Here is an 18,796-nt window from a genome sequence, read left to right as displayed (position 1 = left end):
AACCTTGGTTCCTCGGTGCTCTTAGCTTGCTAAGAGAACTGTTCTTTGCTCGTTGTCTGTACATAGTTTTTTCTCTAGTTGTTTATAGTTGTCCGTTAGTTCTAAGTTAGATAGGTTATCTTTGTCAGACTTCTCCCCTTGCAGGGATTCCTTCCCCAACCCGAGGACTAAGCCCAGGCAAGCTGGCTTCAAATACTGTCCCTTATGCCCGTGCTCCTTCTCTGTGAGTGACGAGCACCATTGTTGTCTCTACTGCTTGGGTAAAGCCCATATTGCCTCCCACTGCTCCATCTGCTGCTCCTTTCCAGCTTGAACTCATGAAGCCAGGGAACTTTGCCTCCGCAAGTTCCTTATGGAGGAGGCAATGTGCTCACGTGCACAACGGGATCTGGAGCCCATAGATCCAACGGCCTGATGCTCTGCACCAGCGGTGCACACCTATCTTGGTCCTTCCCAGCCAGCACTGAGAGCACCAACTGACCAAGACCCATTGTGCTCATAAGACGCACAACCATAGGCATAAAGGTGGCTCCCCAACTAAGACTGCCTCTAAAGGCAGCGTTGCCTCCCTGAGCTGTGCTTGGTCGCATGAGAAGTCGCACGTTGATCCGCACGCTCCGGCATCGAAGAAATCCCACTCAGACCATAAGTCGAAACACCGTCCTCCATCGGGCCTGCCAATCAGCTGCAGTGACTGGTCCACCACCGTCCACTCTGGCTCCGTCCACTCCTCTGGGACTGTCTGAACTTGCACATCCCGTCCTGCGTACACTGGGACACCAGTCCCCTCTCACGCCGACAGCTGAACTATTGTTACCGTATGATGGCTCCCCTCCACGCTCCGGGCCTCTGCTCACTCCCAGACTGCCATCTCCCACGGATGAACCGCTTCTCCTTCAGCCTCCTCTTCTGCTCTGCCTCTCTACACCGGGCCCTTCCATGGAGGAACCTCTCTTGCTCCTGAATTGTCCACCTTCAATTCACCCCACACCGCCAGCTCCAGCTGTCCCAACAGCTCTGCCCCCCGGGGCCCCTTTTCTGCTTTTGAGTGGTCCTCCGAACTAGATTCTGCATTCTTTCACACATGGTCGTATAGTCCTGAACCATGGCGCCATCCATATCAACCACTCTACACCCTGTCAGTCGACCATCTCCTTCACCATGTGGCTACGGCCCTCAACTTGACCGTGGAGGACATACAGAACCCACAGAACCAGTTCCTGGACAAATTGCAACCCCTCGGACCTTCCTGCAGCACCCTGCCTATTCATGAGGCCATTTTACAACCAGCCCAGACAGTCTGGCACACCCTGGCTTCTTGTGCTCCTATTCCCAAGTGGTCAGAACATCATTATTTCATCCCCTCCAAAGCAACTGACTTTCTTTTTACTCACCGCCGCCTAACTCTCTTGTAGGCCACATGATGATTGAACACACCAGACAGCAGCATTTTAAATCTACTCCCCCTGTAATCGTGCCACCAAGAAGTTAGACCTGTTGGACCGCAATGCCTACTCTTCTCTAGGCCTCCAATTCTGAATTGCAAACTACCAGGCTATCCTTGCCACGTGTGACTTTCTCTTGTACTTGAGGTTCGCAGACTTCAAAGCCTTCCTCCTTCTGGAGAAGCAGCAGGACTTCCACCAGTTTCTGGATGAAGGCAAGTTGGTTGCCCAGGTGACTCTCCAGGTTGATGCTGCTGATACTGTGTCCTGCTCTCTGGCCTCAGGAGTTGTCCTCTGCTGTGATTCCTGGCTACAATCTAGCAGATTTCTGAAGGCAGTTCAGACTACGCTTGAGAACTTCCTCTTCCATAACAACAAACTGTCTAGAGACAAGACTGATGAGTCCCCACATTTCCTTATTTACTCTCATGCCATCCTCCGATCATTGGGTATATAGCCCCAGCCCCAACCTGCAGGCAACAGAGGTCATCCTTCAGATCCTGCCCTTGTGCCACCTATCAGCCATATCCTCAGCATCCACCAGAACCTTCTCAGTATCACCAGCCTGCTGCCTCTACTGCTTCTGCCATCCCACAACCATCCTCTAAACAGTCCTTTTGACTGCTGCCCTGAGACGCGTGAACCCTCCTCCCAATCCGATTGTTTTCAGGTGTCCTCTCACCCTTTTCGCACATGTGATTACCTCAGATCACTAGGTGCTTCATTGTTCATCAGGGCTACCTCACAGAATTCCTCTCCTTCTCGCCCTGTCATCCTCCTGTGGAGCTTTCAGGAGATCCCTCCCAACACCATCTTCTTCAAGAGGAAGCGTGTGCCCTCCTCCACAAGGGTGCCAAAGAATCTGTTCCACAGCACTATCACGGCCATGGTTTCTACTCCCCTTACTTCCTTGTACCGAAGAAGGGAGGTGGTGTCCATCCCATTTTGGATCTTCAGTTGCTGAACTAATATATCTACAGATTCTGCTTCCGGATGGTCACACACCCCATCAGCATCCAGTCACTTCCCCCTGGGGCCTGGTTCGTGGCTCTCAATATGAAGGATATCCTTCATATCCTTATTTCCGTGTGGACATCCACCCTGCTCATGGAAAATTCCTCAGCTTCATGATGGGCTCGTCCCACTAGCAATTCTGGGTCCTCCCTTTTGGGATTGCCACTGTCCCCTGTGTCTTTACATTGTGGCAGCCCTCATGCATCACCTGGGTCGCTCTGTGTTTCCCTACCTGGACGACTGGCTCCTTGTGTCACCATCCTGAGCTCACCTCCTCACCACCATGTGGACCCTGCACACCCTCCTTGACACCTTGGGGATCTGTATCCTGGACGAAAAATCAGTCCTCACCCCTACCCACATGCTTGCTTTTATAGAGGCTCACCTGGACTCTGTTGCAGCCCAAGCCTTTCTTCCCTCAGACCCTTTTGCTGCTCTCACCACTCTCGTTGAGTGGCTTCATCATCGTCCATGCACCTAAGTCCATCAGTGCCTCTCCTTCCTTGGCCATATGGTGGCCTGCACTTCCATCATGCCATATGCCTGCTTCTATATGCATTGCCTTCAACTGTGGCTCCACTCTGTCTACGATCCTCAGTCAGACAGCCTCGGCAAACCAATCTTGATCCCTTCCTCTGCCATCACCTCTCACCTGGTTGTGCAATCAGTCAGCGGTCTTAGCCAGTGTCCCTTTCACATACACCCCTATCCCATACCACCACCTCACTCATTGGCTGGGGCGCTCATCAGGACGGTCACACGACTCAGGGCCTCTGGTCGCTTAGGGAGGCACGGATGCACATCAGCATCCTAGAACTCTGCACTGTCTGTCTTCCCTGCCGAGCCCTCCTACTCTTCCTCCACTCGCAGCATGTTTAGTTACTGTCTGACAACATGACTGTGGTTGTCTATATCAACAAGCAGGGTGGAGCCAGATTCTTCTCCCTAGGCAAGGAGACTTGGTGCCTCCAGGATAGGATCACTGTGCATGCCATTCACCTCCCAGGCATCAGCAACTCCCTGGTGGACATGCTCGGCTGTTCCTTCCATGTCAGCCAAGAGTGGGAGCTCCATGACCCCACTCTCTGCTATCTCTTCTGGGGAACACCGCACTGGACCTCTTTTCGACCCTGGATAACTACAAACTTCCCCTCTTTTGCTCCAGGGGCGCTCTCAGCCGGGCCCTTTTCTTCCCACGGATCACCGAACTCTGTTATGCCTTTCCATCTGTCCCTTTGCTTCCCCAAGTCCTGCACAAGGTCTGGTGTGACCGGCCAATGCTCATTCTAATTGTCCTCTCCTGGCCTCTCTAGTATTGGTTCACAGATCTCCTTCACCTCTCTGCTCACCCACCCACCGATCCTTCTTCTGGTCCTCCCAGATCTCCTCATGTATGCACACAGCTGCCTGCGTCACCCCAGCCCAGGCCCTCTCTATCTCACGGCTTAGTATTTGGATGGAGTTCACGCATAGATGACTCCTGCTCTGCCCCAGTCCGTGACCTCCTTATGTGTAGCAGACGCCCATCCTCTCAGGTCTGTTTTCAGGCCAAATAGCATTGTTTCACTATGTGAGCGCTCCATCAACTCCACTTTTATTCCTGTTCTCCTAGACTTCCTCCTCCACTTCTGCCTCCCAGTCAGGCCTCTCCCACTCCTCCATCCATGTGCACCTGATGACTATGAATTACTTTCTTTCCCCTGTGGATGGCTTCTGTGTCTTCACGTACCCAACCACCTCCCGCATCCTTCGTTGCCTTCTCAACATTTTCCCCATCATGCATAAACCTGCCCCCTCCTGGGACTGCAACCTTGTTCTCTCTCCCCTCACTAAGCCTCCCTTTGAACACCTGGCAATCTGCTCCCTCGCCCACCTCTCCATTAAATTGATCTTTCTTGTGGCTATTACCTCAGCACAGTGAGTTAGAGAACTTGCAGCCACAATGGTGGATTCACCATCTTCCACAAAGACAAGGTCTCCCTCCACCTCTATCGCATGTTCCTTCCCAAGGTGGCCTCCCTGTTTCACCTCAACCAGTGCGTGAACCTCCTGATCTTTTACGCTAAACTGTACACCTCTCCCGGTGAGCATGCATTCCATGCTCTCTATGTTTGCCGGACTTTGGCTTTTTATTTCCAACGCACCTGCACCTTCCAAACATCTCCTCTTCATCGCCATCGCAGAGTGCTGCCAGGGTCGTGCCCTCTCTTCACAGTAACTCTCCAAGTGGATCATCCATTGCATCATGGACTGCTATACTGTCTCCTGAGTCACCTCCCCTCCCAGAGTCAAGGCCCACTCTACCTGGGCATATGCTGCAATATTTGCCTTCCTGGCAAATGTTCCCTGGAATAACATTTGTAAGGCAGCCCCTTGGGCTTCTGTTTACACCTTTTCCACCCAATACGCCATCACCCCTGCCTCGGCGTCAGATGCTGCTGTCAGTCAGGCCGTCCTTCAGACTGTGTCTTCTGGTGAGACCTCACACCTGCCCCAATGCTGACCACTGCTCGCCCATGTTTGGAATCCACATAGTGACCATCACTCGAAGAAGAGAAGGTTACTTACCATAATTGGAGGTTCTTCGAGATGTGTGGTCCCTATCTGGATTCCAATCTCTCCCTCTATCCCCTCTGCTCCAGGCTCCTCTGCTTCCTGATAAGAGGAAACTGGCACGGTGTAGGTCTGCACAGACTCTTAGAGCCTCTGACGCACCACATGGTCAACACACAATGCACATGCAGGTCAATGGACACTACTATGAACAGTTCCAGCTCCGGCGCATGGTGAACTTGTGTACCCACATTTGAAATCTAGATAGGGACTATACATATCGAAGAACCTCCAGTTACAGTAAGTAACCTTCTCTTACATGTGCAAATTAGATTGCTTGGATTAAGGTTTTATGGCTTTGATTTATGAGATAAGGTTCTTTAGGCTTCTGGGGTGGAAGCTGAGGATAGCAAAGGCTAGTAAACTGATTTTAAAAAGATTGTGTTTGATAGTGTTGTTCAGAAGAAATATAGAATTATCTGTTGTGTTAGACATTACTAGTTTAAAAAATAATGAGCCCATTGTGCAGCATCTGCATTCATTATGCTCAACTCCTCTCTTTGCTAGGTGCATGTAAATAAGTTCAGCAAAGTTAATCATGGGCAAGTTTCAAAATGCCTGCATGTGCAATATATTATAACCACAGGCTATTCAAAAATTAGAAAAAGAAGAAGCTGTTTCCAGTTTTATATTAACTTTCTTTCCACTGCACCGGAAATAAATGGGTGTGACCCTTTCATCTCTCAAAAGTGGCTTTCAGATTTCTCTCTTTTAGTTGTTTTGAAGAGATAAGAAATATGTTTTGTTGCAGTTGCAGGATGACTCTGAGTTATATGCTCACCAAGTGTAAATTTCACAGAACTAGATTGTGTAAGAGAACCAGGGAAATGGAACCAGTTAGTGACCAGATCCTTCATTGTGACAAGACTTTTTTTTATCTGTCCAGATTTGCACTCTAAGCACTGAACAGCAAGACTATAGATCTCTCCTTTTTTAATTTTATTTTTCTGGTCTATTTTTTACTTTTTACAAGATAGACTGAAGCATTGTGTGTAATGAGAAGCTGTTCTTGATAAGAAATTTCCATTGTTTCAAAATAGTATACTTGAATTTTATGTCTGAAGAATGGTCTATCTTGGAAGTGAAAACCAGGTGCTAAAGTCCTCATTACGTACCTGTCCTATCCTAGGGAGAGCCCATTCCTAACTTCCCATCAGTGCTGCTGTGAGGGGAGTTTCAAGTTCCTGGAGTCCAGCCACTGCCCTAATCTTGGGGTCTCTAGGCACACTCATAGTGCAGACCTATCTGGCACTCCCTCCAAGTGTCAGAACCTCCTGTCCAGACGCTAGCCTGTCTGGACGCAACACTTGATCCTTCAGATTCCCTAGTACTTAAACATGCCCCTCTCCCAGAGCGCCACCCAAGGATGTGAAGCTTCTGGTTACAGTTTAAGTCTCTCTGGGGCACACAGAAATTGTGATGCAGTCAAAACACACACTTTGCCCAGTCTTAACACCTTTATGCTTTTAAGTACAGATCATACAAAACAATAACTATCTGAAACTGCAACATCCCTCATTTTCTATCGCACTTTTTCCTTGTGAACTCTTGGGGAACCATCTTGAGTCCAGAAATGTAGGGAAGCAGGGTGTCTCCTGCGTCAGGCAGGCTGTCGCATGGTGAATGGTCTCTCCCTCATGAGAAAATGGATCCCAGAGCAGACTAGCCTCTGCCCTTTTAAAACCTTTAGCCCTCATGTGTCAGGTGGCACCCTTGCCATTTTCTCCATATGAGCAGAAACTCTGTCAGTTGACTTTGTTGCCAACCTGACTTTCCTCTGCATACCCTGTTTTTCTGGGCAAGGACCAATCTTTTGTCTACAGTGAGTAGATTTCCAACGATTGGGTGTTCAAGAGTCAGCTGCCCTCTATTATTGTTCTTTTGCCACCAGCCATGGATACCATACAGACCAGAGAGAGAGAGAAGGCAAAAGGCTGCACCTTCCAAATGGAGTTTGCAGCCTGACAGGCGCAAAGATTCATAATCTTGCGCAGATTCCATAAATTCTTTAAACATATGCCCAGTTCATCACGGTACCATGTACAAATATTTAACTAAAAGGAAAACACATCCATTGGCAGGATCTGAATGTGTTGAGATGCTATTCCTCTTCCTTAAGAAAAACAGGAAACAGGAAAGCTAACGTGCTATTTGAAGATGTTTGCAGTTTCTTAATAATTGGGAAATATCTTATTCGTATCTATTAAATTGTATATTTGGAGACCAACTAGACCTCCGCAAGATGCCCAGCATCTCTAATTCCATAATGAAGTGTGCTACAGTGTGTGTGCCTGCACCCTCAACAGGCTGGATTTGTTTTGTTACAGACTTGCTGTATATGAGGCCATATAGTAAGATCTCCTTTGCATCCCAAATTATGTCCCAATATTTTATTTTGTGGGTGCAGTTCAACCATAAGTTCAGTTATGAAATAGCTAGGGACTGGAAGTGGAGTCCTCACCTAATCAAATGACCCCCCCAAGACAGACTATTAGCTCAGTCTGGTGAGCTCCAATAGGAGAAAATGTTTGGCTATGGTTGCACACCTGGTTGTGGTAAACTGGAGTCCAATTTCAAAGCCTCTGGTGGCAGTGGCCATGCTAATTATGGGAATTTTGAAAACAAAAGGGAATGTTTGATATTCGGTCATTCTCCTGTCCGTACCAGAGATACTCTTTATTTCTTTGTGGAGCTCTCGGCTGAGTTCTGGACAAAACACTGTATCAGTGGTTTCAGAGTAGCAGCCGTGTTAGTCTGTATTCGCAAAAAGAAAAGGAGTACTTGTGGCACCTTAGAGACTAACAAATTTATTAGAGCATAAGCTTTCGTGAGCTACAGCTCACTTCATCGGATGCATTTGGTGGAAAAAACAGAGGAGAGATTTATATACACACACACAGAGAACATGAAACAATGGGTTTATCATGGCTCTCTTCTGTTATTCTGAAAGTCAGGGAGGAGTTTGCCCCCTTTGTCTCTTCCCTTGTTTTCTCTCACTCGCACTTGAACTGATTTAACTTTTTTTTCTCAGAAGAGGGAGCTGCATGTGGTTGACCCCTGAGCAACTCTCTGCTTAACTAGTTTGTTTCCACTGCCAGGCACCGAAGTTTGGGAAAGAAGACATGCAGACAAAAATAGTTTAGATCCCTATAGTGAGCCAAGTTTCTGTGGCCAATGATATTTATAAAGTGCCTTCCATTATATTTTATTAAGTGGAAATTTCTGCATATAGAGAAGTAAGAACACAAGAAATTAAAGGGGCAACTTGTCAGTGCAGTCTAGCCCCGAATATCTCCCTTGCTTAAAAATGAAGTATGAAGGCTTTTGGAAAATTAATTAAATTGTACAATTACAGCTGAATCTCCCAGATAGCATCTGTAATGAGGCATTCAACTGATAAATTCTAAATGTGCTTTTCTAAAAATTCTATAGGTTGTAATTGCTATGGCAGCACAGAATATGGTACTCTGGGATATCAAAAGTACCAGAAATTTCTCTCTATCAGTGGTCTGGCCCATAATAGGGGTATTAAGTGGTGGTTTAAAGGTATATTGCAAGATTCCGGAAACCTGTCAATATTTTATATTCCAAGAGGTTAGACTGTGCATGCCTTTATATTATCTATTTAGGGAGGCAGGATGAGCCCAGTATTTAGTGTGCTAGCCAGAGAATCGGGAGACCGAGGTTCAGTTCCCCACTCCAGCGCAGACTTCTTGTGTGACTTTAGACAAGTTGCTTAATCTCCCTGCACCTCAGTTTTACAAATCGGGATAATAGTACTCCCCTACCACACAGAGGTGTTGGAGGATTAAATCTATTAAAGATTGTGCCGTGCAGTTACCATGATAATGGAAGTCATATAAGTACATAAGAGAGAGAGAGAGATTTAGAAACTTTTTCAAAACTGCTACTTACCATGAGTCCTTAGCCATTTGTTTTTTAACTCCAGCAGTTTCTGGAGACAGGAACATCCCAGAAAGATGCACACCAGGGTTTCAAAGCAGTAGGATCCAAACAATAGCACATAGCAGATCCTAAAAACCACATTTGGAAAGGCAAGTATGGAATAACTTGTTCTGAGTCTCTCTCTCTCTCTCTCTCTCTCTCCTTGTGTTTGGATGCTTGAAAAGCCCCATTATTATTAAGTTTTCTATTTGTATAGCCACTTTAAGCTCCTGCAGTATTTCACAAACACCACCACCATCCTGGTCAGGTATCAGAGGGGTAGTCTTGTTAGTCTGGATCTGTAAAAGCGGCAAAGAGTCCTGTGGCACCTTATAGACTAACAGACATCCTGGTCAGGTTATAAGTAGTATATCCCTACTACTATATTCTTATTATTCAAGCATGTAATTTCTATCCATAGAGATTCTATGGTACCATTTGATTCATTTAAGACTTTTACCTTATTTGATGCTATGCTTTCTTTCAGTGTAGTGCCATTTCCCCATGAGCTCAGCCTATTTTGTCATTCCTGTATATTTTGTACCCTGGTACAGTATTACTGTGTTCCACTGATTATCATAGTTCCACCAAGTTTCTCTGATGCCTGTTATACCAATAGCCTCATTTAATACCAGGCACTCAAGTTCACCCATTTTAGTATTTAGACTTCTTGCATTTGTATTTAGGCACTTATAAAATTTGTCACTTTTTAGCTGTCTGCCATTATGTGAGGTAATCGCATGGGACTTTTTCATTCGACTGTTCTCTTTTCAGTTCCTACCTGTACTTTATCAACGTCCATCCTAGTAAGCAGAAAAGGATATAGAGAATCTCCGTTAATAGAGCCTTCCCTACGGGATCTCTCTGTCCAAACCGTCTGCTCACCTGCACCTGTCGGCTTTCTCCCAGCCCTTAGTTTAAAAACTGCTCTACAACCTTTGTAATTGTACATGCCAGCAATCTGGTTCCATTTTGGTTTAGGTGGAGCCCATTATTTCTGTATAGGCTCCTCCTTTCCCAAAAGGTTCCCTAGTTCCTAATAAATCTAAGCCCCTTCTACCTCCACCATCGTCTGATCCATACATTGAGAACTGCGGTTCTGTCTTCTAACTGCCCCAGGACTTGGAACTGGAAACATTTCAGAGAATGTTACCATGGAGGTCCTGGACTTCAATCTCTTATCTAGCAGCCTAAATTTGGCCTCGAGGATCTCTGTCCTACCTTTCCCTATGTCACTGGTATATGTACCAGGACCACTGGCTCTTCCCCAGCACTACACATAAGCCTATCTAGGTGTCTGAAGAGATCCGCAACCTTCGCTGCCAGTAGGCAATTCACCATGCAGTTCTTCCTGTCATCACAAACCCAGTTATCTATATTTCTAATGATTGACTCCCCCATTACTATTACTTGTCTCTTCCTAATAACTGGGGTTCCCTCCCATGGAGAAGTATCCTCAGTGTGAGAGGATACCATGATATCATCTGGAGGGAGGGATCCAACTATGGAATCATTTCCCTCCACTCCACTTTGATGTTCTTCTTCCCTGAGACTTCCATCCTCCTCAACAGCACAGAGGCTCCCAGACTCAGGGTGAGAACACCACTCTACTGTATCCTGGAAAGTCTCCTCTATGTACATTGATCAGTCTCCCAGAGCTCCTCCAGTGCAGCCACTCAGGTCTTCAGAGCCCATACTCAGCCTATGAGGGCCATGAGCTCCTTGCACCAAATGCACACATATACCACTGCCCACAAGGCTGGTAATCATGCATGTTGCATTCAGTGCAATAAACTAGATACCCCACTCTGCTGCTGGACTTCTGCCTGCAGTCTTTTTACTCCTGCAGGTTTGTTTGTTGGTTTTTTTCCCTCTGTATTACTTTTTTTTGGGGGGGGTGTAATTTATTGCCCTAAGTTTAGAGAATGTTAATCAGGTGTATCTAGCTCTCCCACTTCCTCTCTAAACTCTCTCGCAAAACTCCTCTGGTCGTTTAGGAGTTGGCTTTTTAAGCTCCTCTTCTCCCTGCGTAGCTCCCGCTCCCTGGTTAAGGGTATCAAAGCCTTGTTAAGAAACTCTCAGACTTGCTTAGCAGGCTGCTAGGCTTAGCACACAGCCCCCCAAACAAACAGACCACATTATATACTTCAGTCAAGCAGCAAGCATGCAACAAACTCATCCAAAGGGCCACTTAGTCGCTCCTCCTTAACCTGGAGAACTCTCTCACAAAACTCCCGTTAGCTGCTCCTCTTCGCCTTCTATATATGGATAGATAATGAGAAAATTTTCAAACATGAGTGTTCAGTGTTAGGCGTTTAAATCCATATTTAACTTTGGGAACCCATGTTTAAAAATGTTATCCAATATTTTTGTTTAAAATTAACTGTTATCATCTGAACATTCATTCTTTCTGTCTAATTTTTTTTCCAAACAATACTTTTAAATTAGGCCACAGCAACACAAACACTTGGTGAAGCACTAGATAATGACTTTCTTTAGACTGGTGCTTTTCAGGCTTCAGTAGGTTGGCTCCCATTTTTCAATTAGGCATATGTCAGAGTCCTTTGTTCACAAGAGTCCAGGTGTGGCCCAGAGGTTTTTCCTGTTCATCAATGATTTTTAACTCTTGCCTTAACAATCACAGTAGGTAAAAGCAAAATGCAGTTCCATGTTTGAGGTAGCTTAGACATTTTATAGTCTATGCTTGACTATTGTATGTTAGAAGCCAAATTCTAATAGCACATAATCTAACCTAGGAAAATCCAGGTAATTGTCCGTATGATATTTAACTCTGAAAAATGTATGATGGTTCTGGGGATGTTTATTATGGGGTCTCACCATTTCATTTCAGCTGGTAGAAGAATCCCAAGCTAGTAGGGCTCAGCTTTTCAATAGAAGATTATTTATAGGATAAACTGTGGTTTGTGTGTTTTTTTCCTTTTTATACACTGTATTTAAAATTAAACCACAAATTTACAACTGCTGGAAACATAAGATGCATAAGTAGCATTTATATAATTTTGGTTGCTTTACATCTGTCTTTTGATATTTCTCAGTCTGTAGTAACTAACAGTTCCAGTTCCAGCTGAATTAAAATAGTCAATGAAAGGTTTTCCCAGAGTCATTTAAAAACAGTACCTTGTTCTATTTTTTGCTTTACAAGTTTATGGAATTTAGGCTGTCCCGTAGAGGGAAAAACTAAATTGATTTAGTTCTAATAACGTAAAGTAAAATTCTGCCTTTGAATAAGTACACACAACTCCTATTGTGTTATCCAGCAAGAGCTGTGCACATGTAAACAAGAGCAGAATTTGATCTTTAAATAATGTAATGGCTCTTTACAAAGCATGGTTATACAATGTAATATTTTGTACTCTTTTAGTGATACCACTATTTTTTACTTCCACAACTCTGAATTTTACTGTTTTCTATTTGAGTCCTGTCATCATTGCTGCTGCTTCCCTACAAGAAGCTCAAATCTGCTGACAATTTTTCTGAATGAAGAATTGAGACATGAGACCCAGTTGGTCTCATTATGGCATTCCAGACCACTCCATTGTTTGTGAAAAATGAAGTGCTAATCAGCAATTAAATGAACATGTGTTCCATTTCCACCTGTTCAATAAAACAGTATTTCTAAGTGCTGGTAAAGGGTATAGTAGTAAATGTACTGGTTTCCAGGAACAGAGTGGACTGGAATATTTTCTGTACAAATGTATTCAGTGACTAATATAATCAACTTCAGAACTGTCCAAGCCTCTAAATTTCCATGTATAATTGTTCACTGAATAGAACTTGAGAGGAAGGATAGACTTGTGGTGACGTCAGTGGACAGGGATGTGGAATATCTGAATTTGGTTCCTGGCTCTGCCTTAAATATTCTGTGTCAACTTGAGCAAGACAGTCAATTTCTTAGTGGCTTAATTCCTACTCTGTAAAAGGAGAATAAATGCCTCTTTTCTTCCATGCTTTCTGCCTGGTCTATATTGAGTGTAAGGGCTGTCTTTGTTTGTTTGTCCACCTAGTACAACTGGGCCTCTCGATACTACCATCCTAATAATAGCATTTCCTTTGTCTATAAATTGTCAGGAGACAGGCAAGATGGCAACTTTCTGATTCTTTAGTGGCTTAAATATATTTTTTGACTGGTGATTTACACCTCTTTTTAACTATTAAGTGGCTGATTATAACATGAATTTGCAGCATAAATTGCTGTCTTCTCTTTAAGAGAAATGCATTATCCAGTACTCTGCAGGCCAGCTAAATGGCAGTGCTCATGAGTCAATTAATTCAGATGGGTCCTTGTGTTTTGCTTAAGTGCATAATTGACATGGGGGAAAGCATGCTGTTTACACAGGAGCTATATTTCTGTGAATTAAACATCCAAGCATATTAGCACAGCTTCACATTAAGGTACACACCCACACCTGAGCTTGCTAACTGGAAGTAATGACGTATTCTGACAATAATCACAGGGCTGCCAGCTTAAGTGATGCCATGACCTCTGAGCTGCTTTCCAAAGGCTTGTCACTCTTCAAATGTGTGACTTTTTCTAATTCTTTAGAAAAGAAAAACAAGGAAGAGCTAATACAACGTTTGGGGTCTTTTCTTCTTAAAGAGACTGTGTAGTTTAGTTTATTAAAATTTTATAGAAGTGGGGGAAATATGTAAATTGCTATTAACTTTGAGTCAACTATTAAAAGTTAAAAATTTCTAAAATAGAAAGCTGCCATCTTACTTGTGGAATTCAGACTTTTTGACATTTTGAACCATCACAGTAAATAAACCTCTCATCCCATTCATGTTCACTTGCACGTTTTGAAGAATTCTGTTCTTTCTGTTCAGAGACCAGTCTCAGCAGTGCCTGAGGTTACCAGAAATATTTCTCAAAAAGAAAAGGACTACTTGTGGCACCTTAGAAACTAACAAATTTATTTGAGCATAAGCTTTCGTGAGCTACAGCTCACTTCATCGGATGCATGTAGTGGAAAATACAGTGGGGAGATTTTACATACCCAGAGAACATGAAACACTGGGTGTTACAATACACACTGTAACGAGAGTGATCAGGTAAGATGAACTATTACCAGCAGGAGAGCGGGGCGGGAAAAACCTTTGTAGTCATAATCTAGGTGGGCCATTTCCAGCAGTTGACAAGAAAGTGTGAGGAATGGGTAGGGGAGGAATAAACATGGGGAAATAGTTTTACTTTGTGTAATGACACATCCACTCCCAGTCTTTATTCAAGCTTAAGTGAGTTGTATCCAGTTTGCAAATTAATTCCAATTCAGCAGTTTCTCATTGGAGTTTGTTTTTGAAGATTTTTTGTTAAAGAATTGCCACTTTCAGGTCTGTAATCAAGTGACTAAAGAGATTGAAGTGTTCTCTGACTGGTTTTTGAATGTTATAATTCTTAACGTCTGATTTGTGTCCATTTATTCTTTTACGTAGAGACTGTCCAATTTGGCCAATGTACATGGCAGAGGGGCATTGCTGACACATGATGGCATATATCACATTGGTAGATGTCAGGTGAATGAGCCTCCAGCTTTCATCCAGACCACACCACACGGTCCATTGTCTACAGCCAACCTCTACAATACAACCACATTTGCTCCAACCCCTCAGACAGAGACAAACGCCTACAAGATCTCTATCAAGCGTTCTTACAACTACAGTACCCACCTGCTGAAGTGAAGAAATAGATTGACAGAGCCAGAAGAGTACCCAGAAGTTACCTATTACAGGACCGGCCCAACAAAGAAAATAACAGAACGCCCCTACCCATCACCTTCAGCCCAACTAAAACCTCACCAACGCATCATCAAGGATCTACAACCTATCCTGAAGGACGACCCATCGCTCTCACAGATCTTGGGAGACAGGCCAGTCCTTGCTTACAGACAGCCCCCCAACCTGAAGCAAATACTCACCAGCAACCACACACCACACAACAAAAACACTAACCCAGGAACCTATCCTTGCAACAAAGCCCATTGCCAACTGTGTCCACATATCTATTCAGGGGACACCATCATAGGGCCTAATCACATTAGCCACACTATCAGAGGCTCATTCACCTGCACATCTACCAATGTGATATATGCCATCATGTGCCAGCAATGCCCCTCTGCCATGTACATTGGCCAAATTGGACAGTCTCTACGTAAAAGAATAAATGGACACAAATCAGATGTCAAGAATTATAACATTCAATAACCAGTCGGAGAACACTTCAGTCTCTTTGGTCACTCGATTACAGACCTAAAAGTGGCAATTCTTCAACAAAAAAACTTCAAAAACAGACTCCAACGAGAAACTGCTGAATTGGAATTAATTTGCAAACTGGATACAACTCACTTAGGCTTGAATAGAGACTGGGAGTGGATGTGTCATTACACAAAGTAAAACTATTTCCCCATGTTTATTCCCCCCCCCCAACTGTTCCTCACACGTTCTTGTCAACTGCTGGAAATGGCCCACCTTGATTATCACTACAAAGGTTTTTCCCGCCCACCTCCCCTCCCCCTCTGTTCTCCTGCTGGTAATAGCTCATTTTACCCGATCACTCTCATTACAGTGTGTATATAAAATCTCCCCACTGTATTTTCCACTGAATGCATCCGATGAATGTGAGCTGTAGCTCCCGAAAGCTTATGCTCAAATACATTTGTTAGTCTCTAAGGTGCCACAAGTACTCCTTTTCTTTTTGCGGATACCAACTAACACGGCTGCTACTCTGAAACAAGAAATATTTCTGTAAAAACATGAATTAAACATATTGAGATTTTCTGTGGAAGGAACATGTTCTCTCGTACTCTTAATTCCTTTAAAGATAACTTATTGCTGTTTATTGTTGCTATTAATTTGTACTGAGGTAGCACATAAAGCACCAACAAAAGATTGTGGCCTGACTGTGCTACTCACTGTACAAGCACATGGTAAAGAGGCAGAGAGCTCGCAATCTAAATTGTGACAAACCACAACATATAGATGAAACAAATGGGGAAGGGAGAACAAGGTAACAGTAAGAAAACTGTCATACTTGTATAGCCATTGTCATCTATGTGTTTTATAGGCACTGTGGTACAATTGAGTCTTAAGGAAGGATTTTAGAGGAGGTTAAAGTAATGACTTTGCAGATTTTTGCAGGAATTTTTTCCTGCTAATAAGGGTTGGCTTGGGGTTGGGAGACTCTTCTGTACTTTCTGAGGGAGAAACTGATTGGAGGATGTTGATGTTGAGGGTTGGGTACTTGACAGAATGAAGGAGGGATTCACGTCACAATAAAACAATAGATCAGGTAGGTAAAATGGGGCTAACGTGTGAAGGGCCTTAAAGACAATAAGCTTCTATTTGTGGAGTCAGAGGAGCTGGTGGGTGAGGAAGCAAGAAGGGGAATGAGTGTCAGAATGATAATCCATGAAGATTTTAGCAACCTCAGAAGCTTCTTGAAGGAGGGGCATGTTTGTAGGCATCGGGGTCAAAGAGTGGGAGGTTACAGTAGTCATAATGGCAGGTGAGGTCCTGAGCACAATTTTTAGTGGTGTGGACAGAGAAAAAAGGTCAAATCTTAGAGGTCTCATGAAGGACGAAGCAACAAGATTTCGATACAGCCTGGATGTGTGAATCAAGAGAGAGGTCTGAGTCAAAGATGACTCCCAGTTTACAGGCCTGAGGAACTAAGAAGAAGGATGGTGGTAGTCTCCATGATAACGAAGAATGGAGTGAAAGGAAGGTCTTTGGAGGTGAAAGATCAAGTGCTCAACTTTGGCCGTGTTGAATTCAAATTGATGACTGGCCAGTTACGTGATGTCAGCAAGACAGGCCAAATCATCCAACATTTTCCACTTTATTGTACACACAGTAAAGACAGCCGCTGTCTTCAAAAAAACCATAGGCTCATGTTTAAAGACATAGTAAAGGTTACTGAGATGAGTGCTTGCTTATATGATTATATATTATGGGAAAGTATATTTTTGGCCTGCGTTAGGGTGCTGTATAACTAACATTGTGACTGTAATGGCTGGAAAATTTTGTGGTGATAGATGATTTAAAAACTACTAATGTGCTTGGCCTTTGTATTTTTGTTTAGTTGCCCTGCCTAGTACGTCGTCGTCTTTTACAATTTATAATAGATTATAAATTTTAGCACATGCAGGTTCATAATTTTGAAAACATAAGGTTTAGATGTATCCAGTTATCATACACTAATGTGATATTATTCTTGACTGGTGAGGTGCAGAAACTGTGCTTAAATTTTAAAACATTAAAATTAGATAAAGCTGAAATGAAATATTTTTAGTCTCAGGTTAGTCACTCAAACCTGTATTCTTCAAATACTGTAATATACAGAGGTAAGGTAAGGGACAGATTTTTATGGACTGAAGTTGAATTAGGAGGTTAGCTGGCTGATTTCATTTGACTAGTAAAAAAACCTGCTGAGACTGTATAGCTGTTCAGTTAACTAATAATTAAGCTCTTTTTGAAATTGCAGATGGTGACAGACTTGCTTTGTTTTTAAGTGGAATGTTGTGGTTGGCTATATAATGCTGTAATTTTCATGTGGCATTATGTCATTCTGTATTTCAGGGAAAGGTACACCTAGAGCTGAGACTGAGTGAAGTCATAACAGACACTGGTGTCGTTTGCCATAAGCTTGCAACACGGTAAGATCTGAAATGTAACTATAGAATGATAATGGTAACTTGACAATGATTTGCACTTTTTAAAAATTAATGAAAATACTGTGTTATGAAGGAATATGTCAAATGCAAACAATTTATAATACAGCATTTTTAAACGTTACTTTAATAAACCAAATCACTTATTACAATTGAATATTTTTGAGCTCTAAACTTTAAATTGCCTACTTTTTTATTTGAGATCTGCTCATCAATTTATAGGTTACATTATTTTTTTTCATGAAAAAAACAAATGTATGCTAGATGGTTGTCTCTATTACTTTAAAATTTAAACAATCACTTATCCCTACTCTAGGTGCAGTATAAATATTACAAACATAGCAAAGGATATCATAAATGTCCTTGTACTTTTAATAGGATTATAGCAGCCAAGTGCCTTCACAACATAACCTGCATAGTGACGGAACGTTACATAGCATGTATAATGATCAAAAGTCCACCAGCAATTATAAGAGCAAAGTCACAGTCAGCTACCCCAGTTATTTCACCAACTCCTCACTGAAAAATGCAGAAGAAATGAGATTCTTAATAAATGCTCTGAGGCTAATAAGTTTGAGTTCTGTCAAACCGCAAAGCAGGCAAGTGGAGTGAGTTTCAAAATCCCTCTTAGATTATGTTTACACTGGACCTGAAGGTGTAGTTTTCAACTCAGGTAGATATACTTGCAATAGCTCAATCAAAGCTAGTGCACTAAAAATAAAAGTTTCAGAGTAGCAGCCGTGTTAGTCTGTATTCGCAAAAAGAAAAGGAGTACTTGTGGCACCTTAGAGACTAACAAATTTATTAGAGCATAAGCTTTCGTGAGCTACAGCTCACTTCATCGGATGCATTTGGTGGAAAAAACAGAGGAGAGATTTATATACACACACACAGAGAACATGAAACAATGGGTTTATCATACACACTGTAAGGAGAGTGATCACTTAAGATAAGCCATCACCAGCAGCAGGGGGGGGAAAGGAGGAAAACCTTTCATGGTGACAAGCAAGGTAGGCTAATTCCAGCAGTTAACAAGAATATCAGAGGAACAGTGGGGGATGGGGTGGGAGGGAGAAATACCATGGGGAAATAGGT

At 43.3% G+C, this 18,796-nt stretch overlaps 1 protein-coding gene across 2 annotated transcripts in view; it reads left to right on the top strand.

Moving 5' to 3' along the window:
* Nucleotides 1–18,796, top strand: part of RASA3 (RAS p21 protein activator 3) — a 265,746-nt gene that overhangs the window by 172,477 nt on the left and 74,473 nt on the right. For both annotated transcript variants that reach the window (XM_038388188.2, XM_038388179.2), the window contains exon 5: nt 17,610–17,686. In XM_038388188.2, coding sequence (XP_038244116.1) covers nt 17,610–17,686 — 77 coding nt within the window. The remainder of the gene's footprint in view (nt 1–17,609; nt 17,687–18,796) is intronic.

The sequence above is a fragment of the Dermochelys coriacea genome, chromosome 1 (genome assembly GCF_009764565.3).
Source record: "Dermochelys coriacea isolate rDerCor1 chromosome 1, rDerCor1.pri.v4, whole genome shotgun sequence".
NCBI lineage: Eukaryota > Metazoa > Chordata > Testudines > Dermochelyidae > Dermochelys > Dermochelys coriacea.
Note: the sequence above shows the minus strand (reverse complement) of the source record. Positions and strands in the feature narration are given on the sequence as shown.